This window comes from Gymnoscopelus braueri (assembly GCF_963280865.1).
Source record: "Gymnoscopelus braueri genome assembly, chromosome: 24".
Lineage (NCBI taxonomy): Eukaryota > Metazoa > Chordata > Actinopteri > Myctophiformes > Myctophidae > Gymnoscopelus > Gymnoscopelus braueri.
Window position 1 is genome coordinate 15,649,917 of NC_137626.1, and position 24,933 is coordinate 15,674,849.

At 40.8% G+C, this 24,933-nt stretch overlaps 1 protein-coding gene across 1 annotated transcript; it reads right to left on the minus strand.

Annotated features, from left to right (window-relative positions):
• Window positions 1-467: 467 nt before the first annotated feature.
• Window positions 468-23,439, minus strand: LOC308080811 (uncharacterized protein). Its single transcript, XM_080422828.1, has 6 exons — window positions 22,942-23,439; window positions 21,736-21,843; window positions 20,443-20,579; window positions 13,189-13,350; window positions 8,771-8,997; window positions 468-1,169 (listed from the first exon to the last, which is right to left on the minus strand). Exons 1-6 carry the CDS (start codon window positions 23,009-23,011, stop codon window positions 1,067-1,069), a joined length of 807 nt encoding a protein of 268 aa, XP_080278954.1. The 5' UTR covers window positions 23,012-23,439; the 3' UTR covers window positions 468-1,066.
• Between the last annotated feature and the right edge of the window lie 1,494 nt (window positions 23,440-24,933).

Sequence of the window (24,933 nt, forward strand, 5' to 3'; positions counted from 1 at the left end):
CAAGCTATGGCTCAATGGCTCATAGCTCTGCACTTAATGCCCAGATTAATGGAGATAAAAGAGAAGCCGTGAGTTTGACATTAATTGCATCGGCATTTCAGTGATTTTTTCCCTCCTTCCTCCATCCTTACAGACAAAGGCAAAATTAGTTAATAAAGCGTCACAATCGTTTTAATCCCTTGATATCCATATTTACACTTTAGCTATTTTTGAAAAATCTTTAAATCTTTTTTTTTTAAGGGGACATTGTTAACACAAATATTTGCTTCTAGGGGTCCCTGGCAAATCATATTTTCAGGTGGGGGTCCATGGCCAAATACATATCAATTTGGGCCACTGGTCTAAACTAGTTTGGACATATCAATTTGGGCCACTGGTCTAAACTAGTTTGGACAGTATAACGACAGCCTGTCCGCAACTCAAGTTTTTTTCAGACGTAAGAATGTATTGACATGGACTGACCTCAACTCTGAGTGAGTACAAATGGCACCTGGTTATATTTAGATTTAAGATTTCTTAGTGTAGATTGGGGTCCCCACAGTAAAAAATATATATATATATATATATATATAAAATGGTGGTCTGTGGCCTAATGCATATTAAACTGGGGGTCCTTGAAATGTAAAAAAGTTTGAGAATCACTGAGCTTGACACCTTAAAGTAGACGTCCCTCCATGATGATACTGTATAATTTCTCTAGTTTATTTTAGTCTTTCACTGTATTTTACATGTTTATCTGTTTAGTGGTTATATTTAGTTCCCCCATATTCAGTTTAGCATGAAATGAAAATGTACTTGACCTTAACCCGTATGGATGGGTGAGCATATTAAGACCAATAATAGTTTCACGATGAAACCGAAAGAGGGACAACATCCATAACACTTAAAGGGGTCTTTCACTTTTGGCGAAAGATTATCTCTGCACTTAAATGCTCAGAGCTATGAGCCATTGGCTTGGCTCTCACAGCATAAATCAGGCTTCGACCGTCGACCAAAACGAGGCCGTGTTCGGCGGGGACTACCAGGCAGCTTGGTGGCGAGACCGACCGACCGGCATCGATCTATTTCACTGCGTGTCCATGGAGGAACCGTCCGCTTGTTCCAAAGTGCTCTCCAGCTTCTCAATGCAGGGCCTGATGGCCTGGCTGTGTACCTGTGCCATCTTCAGCCTACAAAGTGAAAATGAAAAGAAAAAAGAAAACGAAGAGATTTGTAAGTCAAGTCTCGCCCGGAGACGTCCCCACATAACTCTTTTCCCCCGGACAGTTCCATTTCCGAGATCGAGGGACGTTTTAAAGAGTACATTTACACTTACGACTAGGCTAGCAGGCCCCCTTTTGTCGTTACCCCGCGAGCTGCAGGCGCTTCAAGTCACAATGCGCTTCCACAAAGCCTCAAGTCTTGAGCAAACCACCAAGCACAGGCATTAATGTTAACCCATTTAGACAGGGAAAGAATCCGAGTATTTTTTTTTTATTTCTTGGGCTATCCAAAAATAGCAGATATACAAGCTCCGAGTGCCGAGCTATGAGCTTGTAGATCTGCTTATTATTTTTTTTATCGTGGAAAATTCGTGCAAATCTTTGAATATATATATATATTTTTCACTCAAATCTGTGCTTCTGCATGGGGGTCCCTGGGACAACATATTTTGAGATAGGGGTCCGCGGCCAAATACATATCATTTAGGGTGGTCCTTGACATGAAAAGGTTTGAGAACCTTTGATTTTATAGCAACATAAGAAAAAAAAAAGAAAAAAAAGAAAAAACTTTAGATTTAGCAGACATTTGTAGAGTCCCCAGAAGCAAAGATTTGAGTTAAAAATGTTCTCTTTAAAAACACATTTATTTAAAGATTTGCAAAATTTTTCAGGATTTGCCGCGCTATGAGCTTGTAGATCTGCTATTTTTGCAGTATAAAATAATGGTTAGAGTGGTTGAAATCTAAAATGACAAGATGCTTTCCCGGTCTTAATGGGTTAACTACTACACTAGCGTACGTGCACGCTATGACGATGACTTTCGCTGCTGGCTGACAGGCAGGCAAATCCATGAGTTTTGCCAGCTACAATTAGCCAGCGCTGGCACGCATCGATGCCACCTAGCATGCACGCCAACAGCAACATTTAATGAAGTACTTCACGGGCAAAAAAAACCCTGTTGTCGTTTTGTTAGCCATTGTAAATATAGGCGCTAAACATGCCTTCCCGTCGTATTGTCGCTGTCGGGCAGAAACGACAATATTTACCTTGGGGTGGATTTCTGAGCACAACGAGTGGTTTGTGGAACAGGCAGCGGTGCGCTAGGGGTGGGACGATATATCGATATATCGCGATACTTTCTCCCGCGATAAATAATCGATATCCTCCCGAAAAATATCGATATTAAAAAAAAAAAAAAAAAAAGTTTGTGATACGTTGTTTTTCCTACTCTGTATTTGTGTAATGATGATTTTGAACTGTTTGGAGCTATTTTATGTGTTTATGAATTGTATACAAGGACTATCGTGATATATCGTTGGTGAATTTTCATGCAATATATCGTGATATCGCAATATATCGATTTTTTTCAGATATCGTGATATATCGTTGGTGAAATTTCATGCAATATATCGTGATATCGCAATATATCGGCATTTTCAGATATCGTGATATATATTGTTATCGTGGGCCTAATATCGTGATACATATCGTATCGTGAGGTACCCATATCGTCCCACCCCTACGGTGCGCTATGGGAAGTGGAGAGGCCTCTTGTCTAGAGCAGTGGTTCTCAAACTTTTTCATGTCAAGGACCCCCAAAATGATATGCATTTGGCCGCGGACCCCCATCTCAAAATATTCTGTTCTAGGGACCCCCAGAAGCAAAGATTTGAGTTAAAAATGTTCACTTTAAAAATATATAGATTCAAAAGATTTGCACAAATTTCTACAAGGTCACTCGGTGCCGCGCTATGAGCTTGTATATCTGCTATTTTTTGAATAGCCAAAGTATAAAAGGTCATAATTATTCTGATGCTATATTTACACATTTTGCTGGGTACCCCCTGGAACCCCCTCAAGTACCCCACTTTGAGAACCACTGGTCTAGAGGCTCATCGCTGACAGAAATGCTCAATTCCTGCTTCAGCCATGACTAGTTGAACGCTTTTTTATTTTGGCAAATGTTTTATGTCTCAAACACCAGTGTGTTTTCACATCCGAAGAAATATAGTTGCTGTCGGGCAGAAACCTCCTATCTCCATGTTCAAACTTTTTGTGCCATTTCGTAAATTAACGCCCAACTTGATCATACTACAGCGTCACACAAAAAGGGCTTGTAGATCTGCTTACTTTTGATGCTTTCGAATTCTGAAAAAATAACAGTTTTGGACAGGTTTCCACCCAAAAGAGACGATATATGGCACGATAAGCAAAACACAGGTCATGAGGTTTGCATTATTATTCAACCACTTCCAACCTGGTGTCCCCATTTCATGTCATTTAACCCTCTTATTGCCAAAAACGGGAATTCCCGTCCGATGGATCTATGGCTCTCTTTTTTTTTAATTATTATTATTGTTTTTTATTATTATTTTTTTTTCTGTCTTGTTTTTTTTTGTTTATCTCAAAGGAACTAGGAGATAACGCTATCCAAAAAAATGCTGCTCCATTCACTTCAATGTTAAAAAACAAACGGAGGAAAAATTCACCTTTTTCCTGGCTCTGGGACGACACAAGTGCCAATAAGTCTGGCAATGAAAGAGTTAAGGGATAGTTCACCCCCAAAATGACCTTTTTTTCTATCAATTAGTCACCCCATGGAGACTTGAATTCATGGATATTATTTTGTTTTCGTCGCATTCCTAAGACAATAATTTGATGACCGGCAGCAGTTCCGGTAGGAGACACAAAGAGTCTCCTTTGTGTCTCCTACCGGAACCGCTGCCTACCAGTCCGCTGCCTACCAGTCCGCTGGTCATCAAATTATTGGCTTAGTAATGCGACAAAAACCAAAAAAAAAGAGAAGCACAGAATCGGACTCGGGAGTGGTTAAACGCTGGCTTTGTGAAAGTTAAATAATTCACCGGATGAAGCACCAAGTTCAAAGAAAAAGCATCTAACACGCTAATAAAGTGGACAAACTATATGCTCTTTACCTTATTGGGAGGACGAGTGTGTTTGTTACATATAGTAGGGGGTACTAAGTGAAAAATCGTTACGCGGCGGATAAAAGCATGAAATTTGATACAGATGTCCCTTGGGTCATCCTAAAACATCCTAGAAGGGGTGCCCAAAAAAATCTTAAACAGGAAGTGAGTTATGGACAAAATCCAAAATGGCCACCTAAACTGTTGACCGTTGACTCAAAAGACACCAAAATAATCTCCAAAAAGCATAAAATGTGGCACACATGTCCTTTGGGTCATCCTAAGACATCCTAGAAGGGGAGCCCAAAAAAATCTGAAACAGGAAGTGAGTTATTGACCAAATTGAAAATGGCCGCCTAGTGTTGTCGATTGACTCAAAAGACAACTAAAGAATCTCCAAAAAGTATAAAATGTGTCACACATGTCCCTTGGGTCATCCTAAGACATCCTAGAAGGGGTGCCCAAAAAAGTCTTCAACAGGAAGTGAGTTATTGACTAAATTGAAAATGGCCGCCTACAGTGTTGGCGATTGACTCAAAAAGCCTATAGAATCTCCAAAAAGTATACAATTTGGCACATATGTCCCTTGGGTCATCCTAACACATCCTAGAAGGGGTGCCCAAAAAAATCTTAAACAGGAAGTGAGTTATGGACAAAATCCAAAATGGCCACCTAAACTGTTGACCGTTGACTCAAAAGACACCAAAATAATCTCCAAAAAGCATAAAATGTGGCACACATGTCCTTTGGGTCATCCTAAGACATCCTAGAAGGGGAGCCCAAAAAAATCTGAAACAGGAAGTGAGTTATTGACCAAATTGAAAATGGCCGCCTAGTGTTGTCGATTGACTCAAAAGACAACTAAAGAATCTCCAAAAAGTATAAAATGTGTCACACATGTCCCTTGGGTCATCCTAAGACATCCTAGAAGGGGTGCCCAAAAAAGTCTTCAACAGGAAGTGAGTTATTGACTAAATTGAAAATGGCCGCCTACAGTGTTGGCGATTGACTCAAAAAGCCTATAGAATCTCCAAAAAGTATACAATTTGGCACATATGTCCCTTGGGTCATCCTAACACATCCTAGAAGGGGTGCCAAAAATAATCTGAAACAGGAAGTGAGTTATTGACTAAATTGAAAATGGCCGCCTACAGTGTTGAAAGATGATGCAAGATACCTACAGAATCTCATAAAAGCATGAAATGTGGTACAAATGTCCCTTGGGTGATCTGAACGCATCCTACAAGGGGTGCCCAAAAAGGTTTTAAACAGGAAGTGACCGCCTAAAAGCAGTTGACACAAAAGAAAACATAAGGGGACGTCATAAAAGTGTATAATTTGGTACGTACATTGAGTGCTTCTTAATATATCCTAGAAGGGGTTATTTATTTGTTTGCTTGTTTATTAAACTTTTTAGGAAGGGACCATGTTGAAGAAATTCTAAATGGCTGTTTAAACAGTTGACCATGGCAGTCTGCATATTATGCAGACTCAATACGACAGGTTATGCAGTGCATAACTTGCCGTATTTTGTAGTCTACCTTCTGTTTTCATTTCTACATCACTTATTTATTTTACTTTCTGCATAATTTTTTTATTGTACTCTTTGAATCTTCTTTATTTATCTAACTCTCTGCATATTCTCATTTATTTTACTCTGCATCTTATCTTACTCTGCATATTCTTATTTTACTCTCTGCATCTTATTTATTTTGCACTCTACATCTTCTTGCTTGTTTTACACTCTATCTTCTCATGTATTTTCTTCTTGATCATTACTGTTTTTTTGTGATTAGTGTTTAGTAACTACATGTATTCATGTGTGCCATTTCGCAATTACCAGCACATTGGCATAATGCTCTGCAAGGTAACCCAGCATCCCGGCATCTACACTTTCTCGAACAGAAGGGCTCAGCTTTGCAGCCACACTTGAGTTCTCTACAAACTTAAGCAGCCTCTGGCAAGAGTGTCCATAAAGGTGTCCACGAATCAGCGACTTTAATTTATTTGTCAGGAGATGGTAGAGATTGCATAGCTTTCAGGCTTCTGGACCAAATGCTAGATTGGCTGCTCGATTTGAATATTGTAGCAGTGCAGCCCGTGTGGGAGGAGTGTTTTCCATTGAGAGACTATTCAAACTTTTTTTGGTACCCCTTAGGATGCATTCAGATCACCCAAGGGACATTTGTACCAAATTTCATGCTTTTATGAGATTATTTTTTATGAGTGTCTTTTGCATCATCTGTCAAGACTGTACACAGCCATTTTCAATTTAGTCAATAACTCACTTCCTGTTTCAGATAATTTCAGGCACCCCTTCTAGGATGTCTTAGGATGACCCAAGGGACATGTATGCCAGTATTAGATTATTTAGTTGTCTTTTGAGTCAATCGACAACACTGTAGGCGGTCATTTTCAATTTTGTCAATGACTCACTTCCTGTTTAAGATTTTTTTGGGCACCCCTTCTGGGATGTCTTGGGATGACCCAAGGGACATGTATGCCAAAATGTATGCTTTTATGAGATTCTTTAGTTGTCTTTTGAGTCAATAGATAACACTGTAGGCGGCCATTTTCAATTTTGTCAATAACTCAGTTCCTGCTTAAGATTTCTTTGGGCACCCCTTCTAGGATGTCTTCGGATGACCAAAAAGACATGTGTGCCAAATTGTATGCTTTTATGAGATTCTTTAGTTGTCTTTTGAGTCAATCGACAACACTAGGCGGCCATTTTCAATTTAGTCAATAACTCACTTCCTGTTTCAGATTCCTTTGGGCACCCCTTCTAGGATGTCTTAGGATGACCCAAGGGACATATGTGCCAAATTGTATGCTTTTTGGAGATTCTTTTGGTGTCTTTTGAGTCAACGGTCAACAGTTTAGGTGGCCATTTTGAATTTTGTCCATAAGTCACTTCCTGTTTAAGATTTTTTTGGGCACCCCTTCTAGGATGTTTTAGGATGACCCAAGGGACATCTGTATCAAATTTCATGCTTTTATCCGCCGCGTAACGATTTGGCCATTTTTTGTGCTTAGTACCCCCTACTAATAAAGCTTTTAGGGTATGACACAGAGCCAAGTGTTCCATCACTTTAATGCAACAGGAACCCACAGAGGGAGGACGTCGTAGTCTCTCAGTCATACTCTTCCCGCCATGGACAGGCGTTTCCCCAACGTGTGGGGAGTCACTAGCACAGCGACACCAGATCAGGCCATTTACGCCCTGCGCCAACTGAGCACCCAAAGCTGACCGTTTCAAAATTAAAGAGCCTGTAAACAGGGAATGCCCCGTTTTGGGCATTTCCTCATGAGAGTCTTCTGCCAAGGTGTTTATGCGATACCCTTAAGCGATTAAGACCTGGAACGCATCTGTGTCATTTTTTTGTATTTGAGCTAAAAAGCATTATTTTACACGTTGGCTATTCAAAAATAGCAGATATACAAGCTCATAGCTCGGTGCCGCGCTACAAGCTTGTAGATTTGCTATTTTTGAAAAATCGAGAAAATTGGGGCAAATCTTTGAATTTATATTTTTTTAAAGCGAACATTTGTAACTCTAATCTTTGCTTCTGGGGGTCCCTGGAACAAAACATTTTGAGATGGGGGGTCCGCGGCCAAATACATAGACATTTTGGGGTCCTTGAAATGAAAAAGTTTGAGAACCACTGACATAGCAACATAAGTTTTCTCAAAAAAACTGTTTTTAGAATCGGAACCTCAGGCCTTAATGGGTTAAGCGATTGCAAAAATATATATATAAAAATAGCCAATCTACAAGATCACAGCCCGTGGTGAGCTTGTAGATCAGCCATTTTTTGCACGACACCGTTGCACAACAAAGTATTCCGTAGTGTTAATCAGACGGATCGATTTAGTTGATTATAGAAATATTAGTCGATTATTAAAAAAAAATCTGTGCTAATTTGTTAACTCTTTCACTGCCAAGAGTATTTTCATAAAGTACTCCCCCAGTGCCAGCAATTTGCGTTTTTTTTTTTTTTTTTATTTTGTAATTTTTCATTCAAATAAATTATCTGATTGGGTTTTTAAACCCATATTACAGTTCTACCAGTAGAGAGCAACAAATCACTCGCCCCCTCCCAAACAGACATTTTCGACAATCGTTGATCGGGCTAAATTACGATGTGATACACGACTACGATGACTGATCGTCACCCAGACCAAAGAGAGTAGACGTGGACCTCTCCGTTCGTTTTTTATACCGTGTGAAAAACCGTGACTTTCCCTATTCTGGCCGAAAATGACCGCGGGAAAAAAATTAGAACCGGAAACGGAATCTGCGTCATGAAACCGGAACCCAATGAGTCTGAAGGAGTCAGGAAGCGAAAGTGATCATGAAAAATAAACAGAATAGCGCGACTACAGTCAAAAGTAAAAACTCGGGATTTCTCGTGCTGGCAGGGAGGGTACTCGGGAAAAACTCGGGATATCTCGGGGCGTGGCACTGAGAGAGTTAACATAAAAAAAACTTGAAAAGAAATGATAAAACATGCTTCGGATTAATCAAAAATATAAAAAAGATAGAATAATCACTAAGGTAATAATAGATATTAGTAGATGTTAGCAGATCTCTAGACCTCTGTGAATGAGTTAATGTGAGAACGGTGGCTGCGCGTTCACCTCCTGAGCAGCTCTCGTGCTTTCCCGGCCTGGGGCCGGTGGTGCTGCAGGGCGGCCAGACAGTGGCCCGCCAGCGTGCCGTAGCAGCGCTCCCTCAGGGCGTTGTGGCCCGCCGTGTCCCACTGGGGGAGCTCGCTGGTGTAGCGCCACGCCATCAGCGTGTGCTCCAGCGCGCACTCCCACTCCTTGTTCCTCAGGAGCACGTGGCCCCACTCCTGACACGACACCTGGGCACACAAAAAGGGGGTTTGTTAGGACAATAAACACTTAATAAACCCCCAGGGGTCCTCAACATGGGGGTCCTCAGAGATACAGCAGGGGGGGGGGCACCAAATCTTTGTGTGATAGCCTAGGATCTTAAAAAAAAAAAAAACATTAACCATTTGAACCCTAGCAGCATCCCTTTTCTAAGGGGTGCATTAGCAGAAAATAGCAGATCTACAAGCTCACAACAACGTTAGAAACCAGCACTGTACTGGTACTTTATTTTGGGAAAGTGAGATGGCTGTATTCATGTTAAATCACTCAGACAGAACCTCTTTCTACTAGCCTGGCAAAACAACCCGGTCGCGTGAATAATTCACATTATCATGATGACGTGAATTCACACGACCGGGATGGTTGTTTACTCAGAATAACGGTCCAGTGCATGGGTTCCCAAACAGTGGGTGGGGACCCAATTGTGGGTCACAGACCGTTTTTTTGTGGGTCGCAAGTTTATCCCCGTTTTTTTTTTTTATTATTATTTTTATTTCAAAATAATTTCATAAAATAAAAAAAATAAAAAATGAAATAAAAAATAAATTAGTTTTAAAAGGTAAGTTTGAGAACAAATTAGAAATGACATATCGTCTCTATCGGGTGGACACCTCATAATTAGGGATGTCCCGATCCGATCACGTGATCGGGGATCGGGGCCGATCACGTCATTTTCAAAAGATCGGAATCGGCAAAAAAAGATCGGGAATAAAAAAATAAAAAAATATTAATATTTTTTTAAATATTTTATTAATAAAATATTTGTATTATTGTATTTAACGTTCTTAAAGTCATCATTAACAGCGTCATATGGAGAAGTGTTCTCCCTCGGTAAAACACCTCGTAATGAGAAGTCTCTCGTCTCTGTCTGTAACGTGCTGTATCTGCAGGCTGAGCTCTCCAGCCCTCCCCCTCTCCACACACACACACACGCGCACACACGCACGGACACACACGCAAACACACACACACACACACACACACACACACACGGTGGCCCCGTGGCGTTCATAGAGGGAGACGCACGCAGGAGGAGAAGCGCTGGTCGTCAATGTTGTCAAAAAGGACTGGTATAATAACTGATCATCTTACATCTCAAATATAAGTCTACTACTATCTTTGTTGCTGCTGTCATCTCAAATTGACCAGCCAAACTAAAATCCACCATTTTAGAGAGTTGCTCCAACTTCCTTGGATTAGATCAGATGCGATGCGTTTTCAACACAAATGCGCATATTATTGCCAGTCAGCTGTGTAACACTAGCTGGTTAACGATGGCTCGTTGAGTCTGTATGCGCATTTGACCACATAGCAATCAACATCACTAATTAATGTCAGCTGTGTGTGTGTGTGTGTGTGTGTGTGTGTGTGTGTGTGTGTGTGTGTGTGTGTGTGTGTTTAATGTCCAACTGAATGTTTTCTGTAGTGTAGAATGTAGATATTAAGTAGAGCAGGGGTCTTCAACAGGGGGTCGGGGACCCCTAGGGGGTTCTCAGAGTTACTACAGGGGGGTCTCCAAATCTTTGCGTGATAGGACCTTTTTCTTTTATTTACATTAACCACATGAACCCTAATATCCCTATATTCTGAGGGGAACTTTAGAAGAGGTAGAGGGGAAAAGAGCAGACCAAGTACAGAGCCTAGGCTCAACTTTACTAAGTACTGAGAGCTTGACATGTCTGATAAATACACTGATGACAGTGCTGTTAAACAAGTCTATGAAGCTATCTATGAAATCTATGAAAAGGTTTAATCTGCAACACAAATTTTATACAATATGTAGTGGGGGTCCCTGCTTCATCTCTCCCTTAGCTAAGGGGTCCTTGACCTAAAAAACCTTTAGTAATCAGAGTAGACCCTCTCCCTCACGCTAAACTTAAATGACTTCTAAGTTCCACTTCTCCCCAAAAGGACAACTTTATTTTCCATCCTGAATGACAAGTCTAATATTATTATTGTATTTTGGCTATGTGCGATAACTGCAAGCCAATGTTCAGAGATTCAGTATTTGTCTTCATTTCTTTAATTAACATTTATTTTGTTGGCAATAATTCAACTGTCAGCCAGTGTTTTGAGACATATTGTCTTTTATTGCTACAAAATAAATGATACAAATAAATTCTACATGCATAAATAATATTTTAAAAATATTTTTAAAAATGAAAAGATCGGATCGGGAAAGATCGGGATCGGCAAATACTCAAAATCAAAAGATCGGGATCGGATCGGGAGCAAAAAAACGTGATCGGGACATCCCTACTCATAATGTCCAAAACTGTTACTTTTCAGGATTAAAATTCAAAAGCATTAAAAGTAGCCGCTCTACAAGCTCAAGCTTCGCACCACGTTTCGAGATTGCAGATCTGCTACTTTTGATGCTTTTGTGTGATGCCGTGGTATGATACTTAACCCATTAGGACCTGGAACGCATCTGTCTAACTTTAGATGTCTTTGGCTATTCAAAAATAGCAGATATACAAGCTCATAGCGCGGCACCGAGTGCCGCGCTATGAGCTTGTAGATCTGCTATTTTTGAAAAATCTTTTTGATTTTTTTCCAAAAACATTTAAGCCCCTTACACACCGGGGGCGAATTTTTCATGCGAATAATACGTTTTTTAAAAAAAACTTATAAAGTCAATGCAAGCTTACATGGAGCGAAAAAGCGAAGTGAAAAAGCGTCTTTTAATTATTCGGAACGAGTCCGAATTTTGCGTATATTCGCCGGTGTGTAAAGACCTGAGGTGATTTTTTTTAAAGAATCACCTCAGGTCTTAATCGCATTAATTTACGAAAAAACAAAAAGTTTCTGCCCGACAGCGACGATATAACAAATGAAATGGAATCACTACTTCTGGTTCCTCACTCATAGAGCACAGGAGCAACAGATGAGGATGATGAACAATAAATCGATACCAGTCGATATCATGGCCAGGCTCAGACTTCAGATCCTATTATAACACATTTAGACCAGGAAAGAACCTGTGTCATTTTTTTTTTCTTTGGCTATTTCAAAAATAGCTCACATCGCAGCACCGAGCTTGTAAATCTGCTATTTTAGAAAAAACGTGAAAGTTCGTGCAAATCTTGAATATATATGTGTTTTTAAAGCGAACATTTGTAACTCAAATCTTTGCTTCTGGGGCTTCTACAAATGTCTTCTAAATCCTACAGTTTTTTGAAAAACATATTTTTCAGTGGTTCTCAAACTTTTTCATGTCAAGGACCACCAAAATTATAGGTATTTGGCCGAGGACCCCCATCTCAAAATATTTCATGAAGCAAAGATTTGAGTTATAAATGTTTGCTTTAAAAATACATATATATTCAAGATTTGAAACCATTTGAACCCTAGCAGCATCCCTTTTCTGAGGTGTACATTAGCCGAAAATAGCTTGTACATCTGCTATTTTTGAATTGCCAATGAAATCTCAAAATAACACAGATGCGTTCCCGGTCTTAATGGGATAAACAAGAAGGTGCTGTGCTGAGAGGTTCAGGATGAGGGATTAATAGAATGGCCTGCACACACACATATAAAGCTCCACAAACACCTGTAAATAGTCAATGTTTGGACCCTGTTAAGGATCTTATTGATCTGGTTTGACCTGACAAAAAGAGCCTTAACGAGGTTGGAATTGTTCGTCTGTCTATTAAAAAGGTTTTTGTGGGGCCTTATAGTGTGTGGGCTGTCTATTTTTAGTATTTTACCTTTTAGGCTACTATACAACCCATGGTTCTATCACAGTTCAACATCCCTTTGCTGTCCCTATTTTGGGCATGCCATTAGGGCTTGTGCAACATGTACAACATCAAATGTGATATTTTGGACCAAAAACGTTTGATATTATGACGATAATATATTGTAACGTTAACATACATTTTCTTCTTTTTTCTTGTAAAAAAAACTGATCTAGAAGCTCACAATGCGTCATAACAAAATATGTAGGGCTGAAGTGTTTAACCCATTAAGACCTGAAGCCGATTCGACATGTCTCCTAAATCCCAACAGTATTCTGAAAAACGTATGTTTCTATATTAGTGGTGCTCAATCTTTTTCAAGGACCCCCAAAATTATATGCATTTGGCCGCGGACCCCCATCTCATTCTTTCCTGTGTCTCCATTTTCTTAAAAAAAAAATAATAATAAACGTTACTCACTTTGAACGCTAATAGGTGAGGATATGCCTTCCTGTAACAGTGTGCGTCCCTGTTGGAGCAGAAGCGCGAGTACGGTATGGATCTGTAAACGATGGTCTTCTTCAGCTGCAGGTCTTCCTGGAGATACTTCAGGTCTGAGGTGAGGATCCTGGGCTCCTGGCTCTGGGGACACCAAATAGTACACATCAGCCTTTGTGTAACACCACATTACTGACACTAGACCATACCCGTAGGGGGATATGAGCACCCAAAGTGTGCAGTTTGGCTTATGCGCTGAGAACAGACAGTTTATCAGGGATCGAAAGTGAGTTTGTACTGTGTAGTGCAGTGGTTCTCAAACTTTTTCATGGCAAGGACCCCCAAATTGACACTTGTTAGCCCGCAGACCCCCATTTGAAAAGATATGCCAGGGACCCCCATAAGAGAAGATTTTTTTACGGCTCTAGCAGTGAATCTCAACCATTTTAATTTCAAGGACCCCCAGTTTGACATGCATTAGGGCTACGGACCCCCATTTAATGGCATTTCTATCCCTTGGACCCCAGTTTATATCGTAAAATGTATGTTAATTTAACTCTGAGAGTGTACAAATGGAACCAAATGGACCCGTTAGAGTCCATTTGGTTCCATTTGTACACTCTCAGAGTTACAGACCCATAAGGGTCCATTTGGTGCCTAATCTATCATTTAGCTGGGGACCCCCTGGAACTCCCTCAAGGACCCCTGGGGGTCCCCAGACCCCACTTTGAGAACCAATGGTGTAGTGTGTACACACACACGCACATCCCATCGTGGAGGAACAGAACACACACAAACACCCGCGCATATAAAGATCTAACAGGCGGAGCCGTTCCCCGTCGGCCGTCGCCAACACACACACGCGCGCGCGCGAGCCGTCGCGAGCGCGCACAAACAAACACACACACACACACACACACACACACACACACACACACACACACACACACACACCACGGTACATCCTCATGCGGCCCGTGGCCCGTAATAATAATAATAACTAGAAAGTACTGTTCCTGAAGAAACAGTGTGGGATCGCTAAGAATGTTGCTGGTATTGAGTATTGATAGTAGTGTTATAGTAGGGTCATAATACAATGACATCAGTATTATGACGTCACTAGAATGGCATTATGCATTATGACTAGAATGGCATTATGCATTATGACGTCACTAAATGGCATTTCTCCATTGAAATGACCCAAAAAACGGGAGGAATAATAATAACTAGAGAGGAGCACAGGTCTCCGCCAGGCGAGTACTGTTCCTGATTAATCCTGATTAATCCTGTCTTACCTATTTATATTACATATTGTCACGTGTCACGTGAAGCTTGACCAATGTTAGCTTGGCTGAGACGGACACACACACGGAGGGTAAAACATACTCTCCACCATGCCTTCGGCCTGGCGGAGACAATAACTAGAAAGTACTGTTCCTGAAGAAACAGTGTGGGATCGCTAAGAATGTTGCTGGTATTGAGTATTGATGGTGTTAGTAGTGTTATAGTAGGGTCATAATTAGGGGTGGGACGATATGGGTACCTCACGATACGATATGTATCACGATATTAGGCCCACGATAACAATATATATCACGATATCTGAAAATGCCGATATATTGCGATATCACGATATATTGCATGAAATTTCACCAACGATATATCACGATATCTGAAAATATCGATATATTGCGATATCACGATATATTGCATGAAAATTCACCAACGATATATCACGATAGTCCTTGTATTCAATTCATAAACACATAAAATAGCACCAAACAGTTCAAAATCATCATTACACAAATAACAACGTATCACAAACTAAAAAAAATTCTTTTTTTTTTTTTTTCTTTTTTTTTAATATCGATATTTTTCGGGAGGATATCGATTATTTATCGCGGGAGAAAGTATCGCGATATATCGATATATCGATATATCGTCCCACCCCTAGTCATAATACAATGACATCAGTATTATGACGTCACTAGAATGGCATTACCATTCACTAGAATGGCATTATGCATTATGACGTCACTAAATGGCATTTCTCCATTGAAATTACCCAAAAAACGGGGGTAATAATAATAATAACTAGAAAATGTGCTCCTCGGAGCACAAGTCTCCGCCAGCGGACCCGTGCTATTTTAATCAAATGAAATCACCTACCTTATCTCTAACCATAGTTCTTTAGGAATGTTCTAATTTACGTAAAATAGAACATGTTACTATATTATAGCAATTATATTATCATAACAATAAGTAATGAGATACAATAAGTAATGAGATACAACCTCCGGCAGGTGAACAGACAATAATACTAATTTTCATATTTATTGTAATGTTAGGTCCATCTGTTCATCCTGTAGAGATGCAGGGTGGGGTTCCAGCATGTCCTCCGTCAGCCCAAAGTAATCATCCTCCACAAACAGATCACAGGTGGAAGGGAAAAGCCAGTATTGTTTGTAGATTCTGTCTCTGCCCAGAGGAACGAGCGACGTACGACGGGAAGCCTTCTGGATACGATTCTGCAGCTCTTGAACCTTCTGCTGTTCCTCCTCCAGCTCTTCAGCTGTGAGGCTGACAGGGGAAACTGTGGAGGAGACTGCCTGATGTCCCTGTTGTAGATGAGTATGCTTTCTTAGCTTTGGCCTTCTGCGCCTTTGCTTGACCAATGTTAGGTGTTCTCAGAGGGACACACACACGCACGGACGGGTGATTTGGACTGGAAGGTATCGTTCCAATCAAGACTGATTGATCCTGTCTTACCTCACTTCAAGAAACGTAAACGGCTTTTTGAAGTGACACACCTATTTATAGAATTGTATTTCGTCATGCGTCCCTCTAGCCAATCGGTCACATCCGTCACACAGTAACATAGTCTCTGCGTCTCCTTTCCGTCTGCACAGTTTACAGCGAGCGTTGATGAGAGACTTTGCCCAAATGATGCTCTTTTCCAAAGTGGACAGATGGACAAACACTTGGGAAAGACTGGAGCAGGACTGCAGAGATTCTCTCCAACGTTCCAAAACCATCTTACCACTGGCACTGCCATTGTCACTGTCACTGGACGGGTCGTAATTTTTTCTTCCTGTTTTTACCGTTCTTCTTGTCTTTCTTGGACTCCTCGCCGCCCAGAGGAACTTGGAGGAACCTGCGTTCGATTTCCTGTTCTATCTGAAACAGGGCATGAGCAAGGCAGTGGACGGTACTGTTCACTGGCTGAGAGTCATCCACCTCCATCTCCTCTCCACCATTCATCTCTCCGTTCTTTCTGCCATCAGCAGCCAGCAGTTCATATTGTCCTCTCTCCAATGCTGATCTCCATGTCTCTCTCTCCGTTATCTTCAGCGTTTCCAGATTTCCTTCGTAGATTCTTTCCTCAATGTCCAACAGCATATCTCTGAGTCGGCTCTCCACGAAACGCTCAGCTGTAGCAAGGGATTCTGGGGCCTTGGTTTTATAATTATATTTGACAGCAGCAGTGTTGTTCAGTATCTGTGTGATTCTGTCTTTCTCCTGGTGTAGCGTCTCCTTGAGGCTGCTCTCTCTGTGACCTCGCGGGTTCAATGCCTCCATCAGCTGCTCCACCTCCTCCACCGAGCTGTAGAAGGCCCATTGGTTGGGGCGTATGACTGGCAGGCAACTGGCAGGGATACAGGTGGGGCTATGTATGGTGTCCATCTGTGTTTTTGAAGTGACACACCTTTTTATTATAGGATTGTATTTCGTCATGCGTCCCTCTAGCCAATCAGAGACATTGATGTCAACATATTGACACGTATTAAGAGTTCGGCTTTGTTGTGGGATCATTTCAACTCTAGTCCTCTTCTACGTTACAATTGTAGATGAGTATGCTTTCTTAGCTTTGGCCTTCTGCGCCTTTGCTTGACCAATGTTAGGTGTTCTCAGAGGGAAACACACACGCACAGACGGGTGACTTGGACTTACTGAAGGTACTGTTCCAATCAAGTCTGATTGATCCTGTTTTACCTCACTTCAAAAAGTAGTGGCTTTTTGAAGTGACACACCTATTTATAGAATTTTATTTCGTCACGCGTCCCTCTAGCCAATCAGAGGCATTGGTGTCAACAAATTGACACGTGTCACGTGGAGCTTGCCCAATGTTAGCTTGGCTAACAATGTTTGCTCACACAAAGCGAAAACATATTCTCCACCTTCGGCGGAGACAATAACTAGAAAATGTGCTCCTCGGAGCACAAGTCTCCGCCAGCAGACCCGTGCTATTTTAATAGCACGGGTGGTCTTGGTAGAACGGGTCGTCTTGGTAGAATGCGCGTGGTTTTTGGTGTTCTGCAGGGGCGACTGAATATGTAGTGTCTGCATCTAAAAAATGTTCTTCTTGAAGCAATGTGTCATATGGGAGTCGTCGTAATTGACTGGTTTGTTCAAATGCTTGTCTGTCTTCTTCATCTTCATTGTCTTGAACAGTTTCAGCAGTTGATTGGTGTGTTTGATCTATGTCAGTTTTCTCTAGTGCTACATAATGTATTTGATCAAGGTGGCCAATTGTTACAGTATTAAGACTTCGGCCTTGTTGTGGGATCAATTCAACTCTATAGTCCTCTTCTGTGTTACTGTTGTAGATGAGTATGCTCTCTTAGCTTTGGCCTTCTGCGCCTTTGCTTGACCAATGTTAGGTGTTCTCAGAGGGACACACACACGCACGGACGGGTGATTTGTACTGGAAGGTACTGTTCCAATCAAGACTGATTGATCCTGTCTTACCTCACTTCAAAAACATAAATGGCTTTTTGAAGTGACACACCTATAGGATTTTATTTCGTCATGCGTCCCTCTAGCCAATCAAAGGCATTGGTGTCAACATATTGACACGTGTCACATGGAGCTTGACCAATGTTAGCTTGGCTAGGTCCCTCCTAGCCAACAGGTGAACACACGGCGGGACGAAGCGAAAACATACTCTCCACCTCCGGCAGAGACAATAAATAGTGAAGATAACATTAGTGTGATCGCTAAAGCGATCCCACAATAACTAGAAAGTACTGTTCCTGAAGAAACAGTGTGGGGTCGCTAAGAATGTTGATGGTATTGAGTATTCACAGCACGTCCTGCAAAGCTTAGCCTATCAAAACGGGCGGAATAATAACTAATGGCAATAACATTAGTGTGATCGCTAAAGCGATCCCACAATGATCGCTAAAGCGATCCCACAATAATGTTAGGGTTGGCTGTCCCACAGGGTCCATGTAAGCATGGATTGACGCAGAGTGACGCAGAGTGGCTCCTTCTGTGGGTCAGGTATGTCTGCTAGTACACCGCCACTCTTTGAGTTTGCCGTAATTGTGATAAAGAGGTCAAACTTCCTGTATATGGTTGCTATGGCAACCTGCCATATCAGGCTGAGGGTCTGGATAGGCAAATCAGAGAATCAATCAAGCCGAGAGTCTGATCACAGATCGAGGTGGGGTAAGATGCCTAAAACATAGCCATAGCTCTGATCAACAGTCTGTGGCAAGTTTCGGGGCAAATGGAGTGATCCTGTGCTTGCTTACCCCGGACGAACTTTCTGAGCTTTTGTCAATTATATAGTAGTAAGATTATTTTACATTATTTTTAATTATTATTATTTCAATTTTTTTTTAACTCAAATCTTTGCTTCTGGGGGTCCCTGGAACAAAATAGATGGGGGTCCGCGGCCCAAATACATAATTTTGGATGTCCTTGACATGAAAAAGTTTGAGAACCACTGATATAACAACATACGTTTTTTCAGAAAACCGTTTTTAGAAGACATTTGTAGAATCGGAACCTCAGGCCTTAATGGGTTAAAACAAAAGATGTACGACTACTTTTTATGAATAATTATCAGTAATGCCTATATAAAAGTTTTTTGGGTAAAGGCCAATAATAGATCAGCTAGAACACAGGTCAGGTAAGACTATATTACATCACTTTTCTCTAATGCAGCCTCTAAAGATCAGGAAAAGGCAACACTTATGCCATATCACGATAATAAGCTATACAAACTGCCAGACAATTGGGCTTTTTTCTGTTTCTTCACGGTGTTGAGACTCGGAGGGATAATAAAACAGTTGACAACCTGTGCAGGCCTACTCTCCTTCCACACTGAAAACTGATCAGGAATCAATAAGGACATAGGTGAAAGAATCAGACCGATAATCAGAATCGCTAAATGGGATTAGTAGTATCAATAAAAACCCCTATGATCAATTCCCAGCGCTAGCTAACAGCACAGTGCAGAGACAGAGATCTCCCACACCCAGCCATAGTTCTGCCGTTTAAGCCGTTACCGCAGTCGGCTTGTGAGAGCAGATAGTGCCAATACACTGATAAGACTGTGTCTTTGCTGCACCCTGCTGTGTGTTCACGGCTCTGAGGCAAGGCTTTATACCACTTAAACCCTGTACTTGGATCGGTGCTTGTCAAGGACCCCAAAATTGATATGTATTTGGCCGCGGACCCCCACCTTTTTTTTCAGAAATGTTTTAACTGACCAAAAACCCCAGTATTTCTTTGACCAGGTAGGATACAGAAGAGATGAACATACCCAATACCCATATGACTAGACAAGCCAGTTCAGGTGATATGGTAACACTTAAACCAAGAACAGATCTTCTCAAAGCTTCTACTATCTATAGAGCTGTAATAGGATGGAACTCATTGCCTAAGTACATAATTAATACAAACACAAAATTCACCATTAAGAAAAAGTTAAAAGAACACCTGATGAAAACCTGATGAAAACATGCCTGTACTAATCCCCAGACACACAAAGTTTAATGTGTAATAAGTGATTTAGTTATAGCTTTAATTGTACTACTTGATTGTACTTTTTATTTTTTTCTATTTTTATTTAGATTATAGTGATTGTAAAATTGATGTAAGGAATGTTTCTGTTAAAATGTTTGTCTGTGTCGGACCCCAGGAAGACTAGCTTTTGTCATGGCAAAAGCTAATGGGGATCCTAATAAACAAAAAAAACAAAAAAAACTTTAAAAAGGTTTTGTGGCAGGGACCCCCAGAAGAGACGATTTTTCACAAGAAGTGCTCTTCAGGATGGGGGGGTCCCCAGTTCAAATATTACTATTTCCCCCCCCCCCCCCCCCATCATCGCACAGATGATGGGAAACAATTGTGAAGATTATGACAAAATAATTGCGATTATCTCAAATAATCGCCATCAAGGCGATTATGTAATAATTGTTGACTGACGGGGCCTATAGCCAATACCTGTTCCACCAGGATGAGGGACCTGATGATCTGGACCAGCTGCTGTTGAGACAGTGGAGTCTGGTGGTGCTGGTCCTCCATCTTGTCACAGCGCTCCTCTGTCCTGACTCTCCACACAGCGCCCAGGGACGAGTCCACTGCACCACAACACGTGATCAATAAATATTAATCATATAAATACAGCATTCAAAAAATAAATGATGGCCAAATAGTGGTCACTAAGACCCCCAATTCTTCAACTTTTTTATGTCAAGGACACCCAGTTTAATATGCATTAAGCCCAGGGATTAAAGCAAAAGTAAAGTCTCACAACTGAAAAATGCTCTTAGTCCAAGTCCTAATCTATGTGAAATGGCATGAAAAAAAAACAACAACACACTAACGGTCTGTTTCCTAGACAATTAGCATATGTAAATTGATGATTTTTAGGTATTATCATGCTAAACCTTTGTTCCCCCTGTTCCGCAGTATAGACAGCCAACCAACCAGTGGATGAAATTGCAGATTGAGGCCTTAACTTTTGCCTTTATGAAATGTCCCACACCATGACGGTTTTATGGACGATGGCTCTGTATTCTATTGCTAGTTTGAGCACTTCAAATGCGGCGCATGGCATGCTTACATCGAAGACAGGCCGACTTCTATTGTATCCAAATGACTGAAATCTGTCGTGGGCGACTGAGAACTTGAATCCACGGTTAGGCCACAAACCACCATTTGATACAATTTTGTTTTCATCTCTGGGACCCCACTTTTAAAATCCCAGGGTTTATTTAACTCAGAGAGTGTACAAATGGAACCAAATGGACCCGTGAGGGTCCATTTGGTTCCATTTGTACACTCTCAGAGTTACAGAGCCGTAAGGGTCCACTCCATTCGGACAACCGGTGGTCTCCAGACCGGGGACCCCCATGGGGTCCTTGGAGGGGTTCCAGGGGGTCCCAAGCTAAACGTGTTAATATAGCGTTTAACCACTGTATCCATTTATACGTTGCGCGTATAAATGGATAAGTGTTGCCGTGCTGAGAGCTTGTACATCCGCGATTTTTGAAATTGTTTAAAAAATATCGAACATTTACCCTGGCACAGGATATTTTCAGATGGGGGTCCGCGGCCAAATACATATAAATTTTTTGGGGGGGTCCTTGACGTGAATACGTTTGAGAACCACTGCACTAGACTATGTTCGATTATGTCCATAAATGTATTTAACAACAACAACGCGGTCTGTCTTCTTTTATTGAAGTATGTGTCAGCGGAATTTAAAGGCGTTGTTTTTTTTCTCACACTTACACGACTGCCCGCGCCTCGACGTTATAACTGCACTTCTGCCTCTCTGGGACAGAGGCGACGGGGCCAGGCGAGCACTGAGGATCTCCAAGTAGGACCTTCTCATCCGGGCTAGGAGAAAAAAAAACACCACCACATTAAAACCTGATTAAAAAGTCTGGGTATTTTCCAATCTTTGTCAAGCTTGGTCAAAGTTATACGGTTTTCATATATATCGTTGCTGTTGGTCGGCAGACACCTATTTTTTCGTAAATTAACGCCCTAAATGATCATACTACAGCGTCACACAAAATATTTGTTTTGGACCCCTGCGCTGCACTACAGTATTCAAAGTTTGTTTATAAAATGGACAATAACAGATCTATGTTGTTTTGTCCTAATAGTATATATATAATATCATAATATATAATATAATAATATAAGTAATAATATCATGTTACAATATCTTACAATCAGCATCTGTGACACAAAGAAACTTTTTTACAATAATCCCCCAAACACAAGACAATAACATCTATGAGCTGAGATCACTAATAATGGGAGAGGGAAGCATGTTATAATATTATCAAAGAACAGATTTAACTAACTAAGTTATCAGCCCTTGTTAGGCAAGCAACACCCAATACCACATAATATATAGTAGTAGACCTAATTATATGATCTATAGAAAAATAGCAGACCTACAATCTCTACTATTTTCAGTATTATTATACTATTTTCAATTTAATATTTTAACGACCACAAAAGGTTTGCAGATCCACCTTTCAGTGTGTCTTTAATTTTAACAACCACAAAAGTTAACTTTTGCACTTTTACTCCACTGCAACTATTTGAAAACTTTAGTTACTAGTAACTTTTATAGGTAGATTTTGATTATTATTACAAAACATACATTAACCACTTCAGCCCTATATACATTTTGGCCATATGAAAATAGCCGAGCTACAAGCTCACAATGCGTGGCGTTGCGACGCATTGTGAGCTTGTAGATCTGCTATTTTCAAAAGATTTGTAACTTTCTGCATAATGAGTAATTTAATTTCCATTTTCTTGGTACTTTAAGTACATTTTGATAGCAATACTTTTGTACTTTTACTCAAGTACATTTGGAATTCCGGACTTTTACTTGTAACAGAGTATTTCCACATTGCAGTATTGATACTTTTACTCGAGTAAAACATGCGAGTACTTTTTTTTCCACCAACTTACCAGCAATCTTGGGCTGTGGAGGAGGGATCTCCACAAGGGCACGTCTAGGTTGGCACACAGTAGTTGCCATCTGATCTGTAAACCCTCAGCCAAAGAAGGCACAGAATAATGATCTGCTTAAATGATCAATGTGGAAGCTACTACTGCTAGATCAAAACCTCACCTCCTCAACCCCCACAATTTGTCCCAAACCCAGGGCCGCAAACTATTAAAAGTCTCCCTGGATAACAGCCAAAAAAAAAAAAAAAAGTCTCCCTGGATGCTAATTAGCTTTTAGCTACAGTAAAGTTCACAGGCTCTGCTCTGCTTGCTGTTGTTGTGTTGAGTTGCACTGATCACGCTCTAATATATTTATAAACAACACAAAAATGAAGTGGATCGACCCTAAACTAACGCAGAGTGAACTATAAATAAGGTTCCCGTGTTTATAAATATAAATAACGCTAATAATGACAGAGAAACAGGAGCAGCATGTTAACTTGTTGTGTTTCCCTCTCTCTCTCTTTCTCTCCCACTACCTAAACTGTGTTTAACATACAATGAATGCAGCGCGCGACGCGCTGGTTGCCGCGCGGGCGTGGCTTAGAGCGCTGCCGGCCGTGTGATTGGTTGGAACGTAGGCTGACGCGTCGTGCAAGGCGCCCCGATATGCAGATCTGAGACCGGATCTGGCAAAGTTGCAGATCCGGCCTTGAGCGGATATCGGTGTATATCTGGTGTACATGGGCAACTTGACCGGATACAGTAGGCGGGCTCTAGACCAGCCAGCCAGGTGCAGGTTCTCAAACATGAAAATGTTTGGCCGTGGACCCCTATTTGAGAAGATGTTGTGCCAGGGACCCCCATATCAGAGAAGATCTGTGCTAAACATTTTCAAAATATTCAAAATTCCACCCCCCAAAAACTTTTTTTTCCAAATCTTTCAAAATTAGCAGATCTATAAGCTAGCAGATCTATAAGCTTGTGAGCTTATAGATCGACTATTTTTTTGAATAGCTCAGCTGAGGTATAAAATAAGATTAATGTTGTTGAACAGAGTTTTGGAAACCCCCTCAAGGACCCCAGGGTGTCCCCAGGAAACACTGCACTCAGCGTAAATGGAGAAGTCATCAGACTTTCCACAGGGCAGTATGCGAGGATATGCAAATCATTGCAGTGTGACACACAGCACACAAACACGCACGCAGAGAGTAGGCCTATACAAAAATGGTCATGGCACACACATCTTCTCCTAAACCACTGATTCTCAAACGTTTTCATGTCAAGGACCCCCAAAAATGACATGTATTTGGCCGTGGACCCCCATCTCAAATATGTTGTGCCAGGGACCCCCAGAAACAAAACTTTGTTAAAAATGTTCATTGTCGATCGGCCATTTTCACAATGTTTGCCTCTTTCTTACGTAATATTTGACAATCTGGTATTATAAAAGGTCTTAAAAAGTCATAAAATTGTACATTTTGAAATGTCCACATATCTTGTATAAACTTCATACTGTATGTTGGTTTGAGAAAACAGTGAGAAAACAATGTTGCACATTAAGCTAATCATCTGGGGACCCCCTAAAATAATTTTGGGACCACTGCACTACAGCATTCAAAGTGTTTTAATAAAATGGACAATAAAAGATCTATGTTGTTTTGTCCTAATAGCACATATCATGTTACAATATCTTACAATCAGCATCTGTGACACAAAGAAACTTGGAGAGCAAAGAAGACATGAAAGAGACACACATTTATATGTAAACTGTTTTAATAGGCTGGAGGAGTTGTGGAAGAAAAACAAGGGAGTTGATTGTTGAGTTAAATGCATCCTGATAAATCAGGGGAGAAAAAAAAAATCTCCTTTGCTTGAATGATGTATTACTCTGCACCATGTTTAATCAGACAAATGGTGTACAATAATTAATCATTCAAGCACACAAATTATTGCCAAAAATTGTAACAGAAAATAAAATGTATTTGATATAATCATAACACAGTGCTCAAA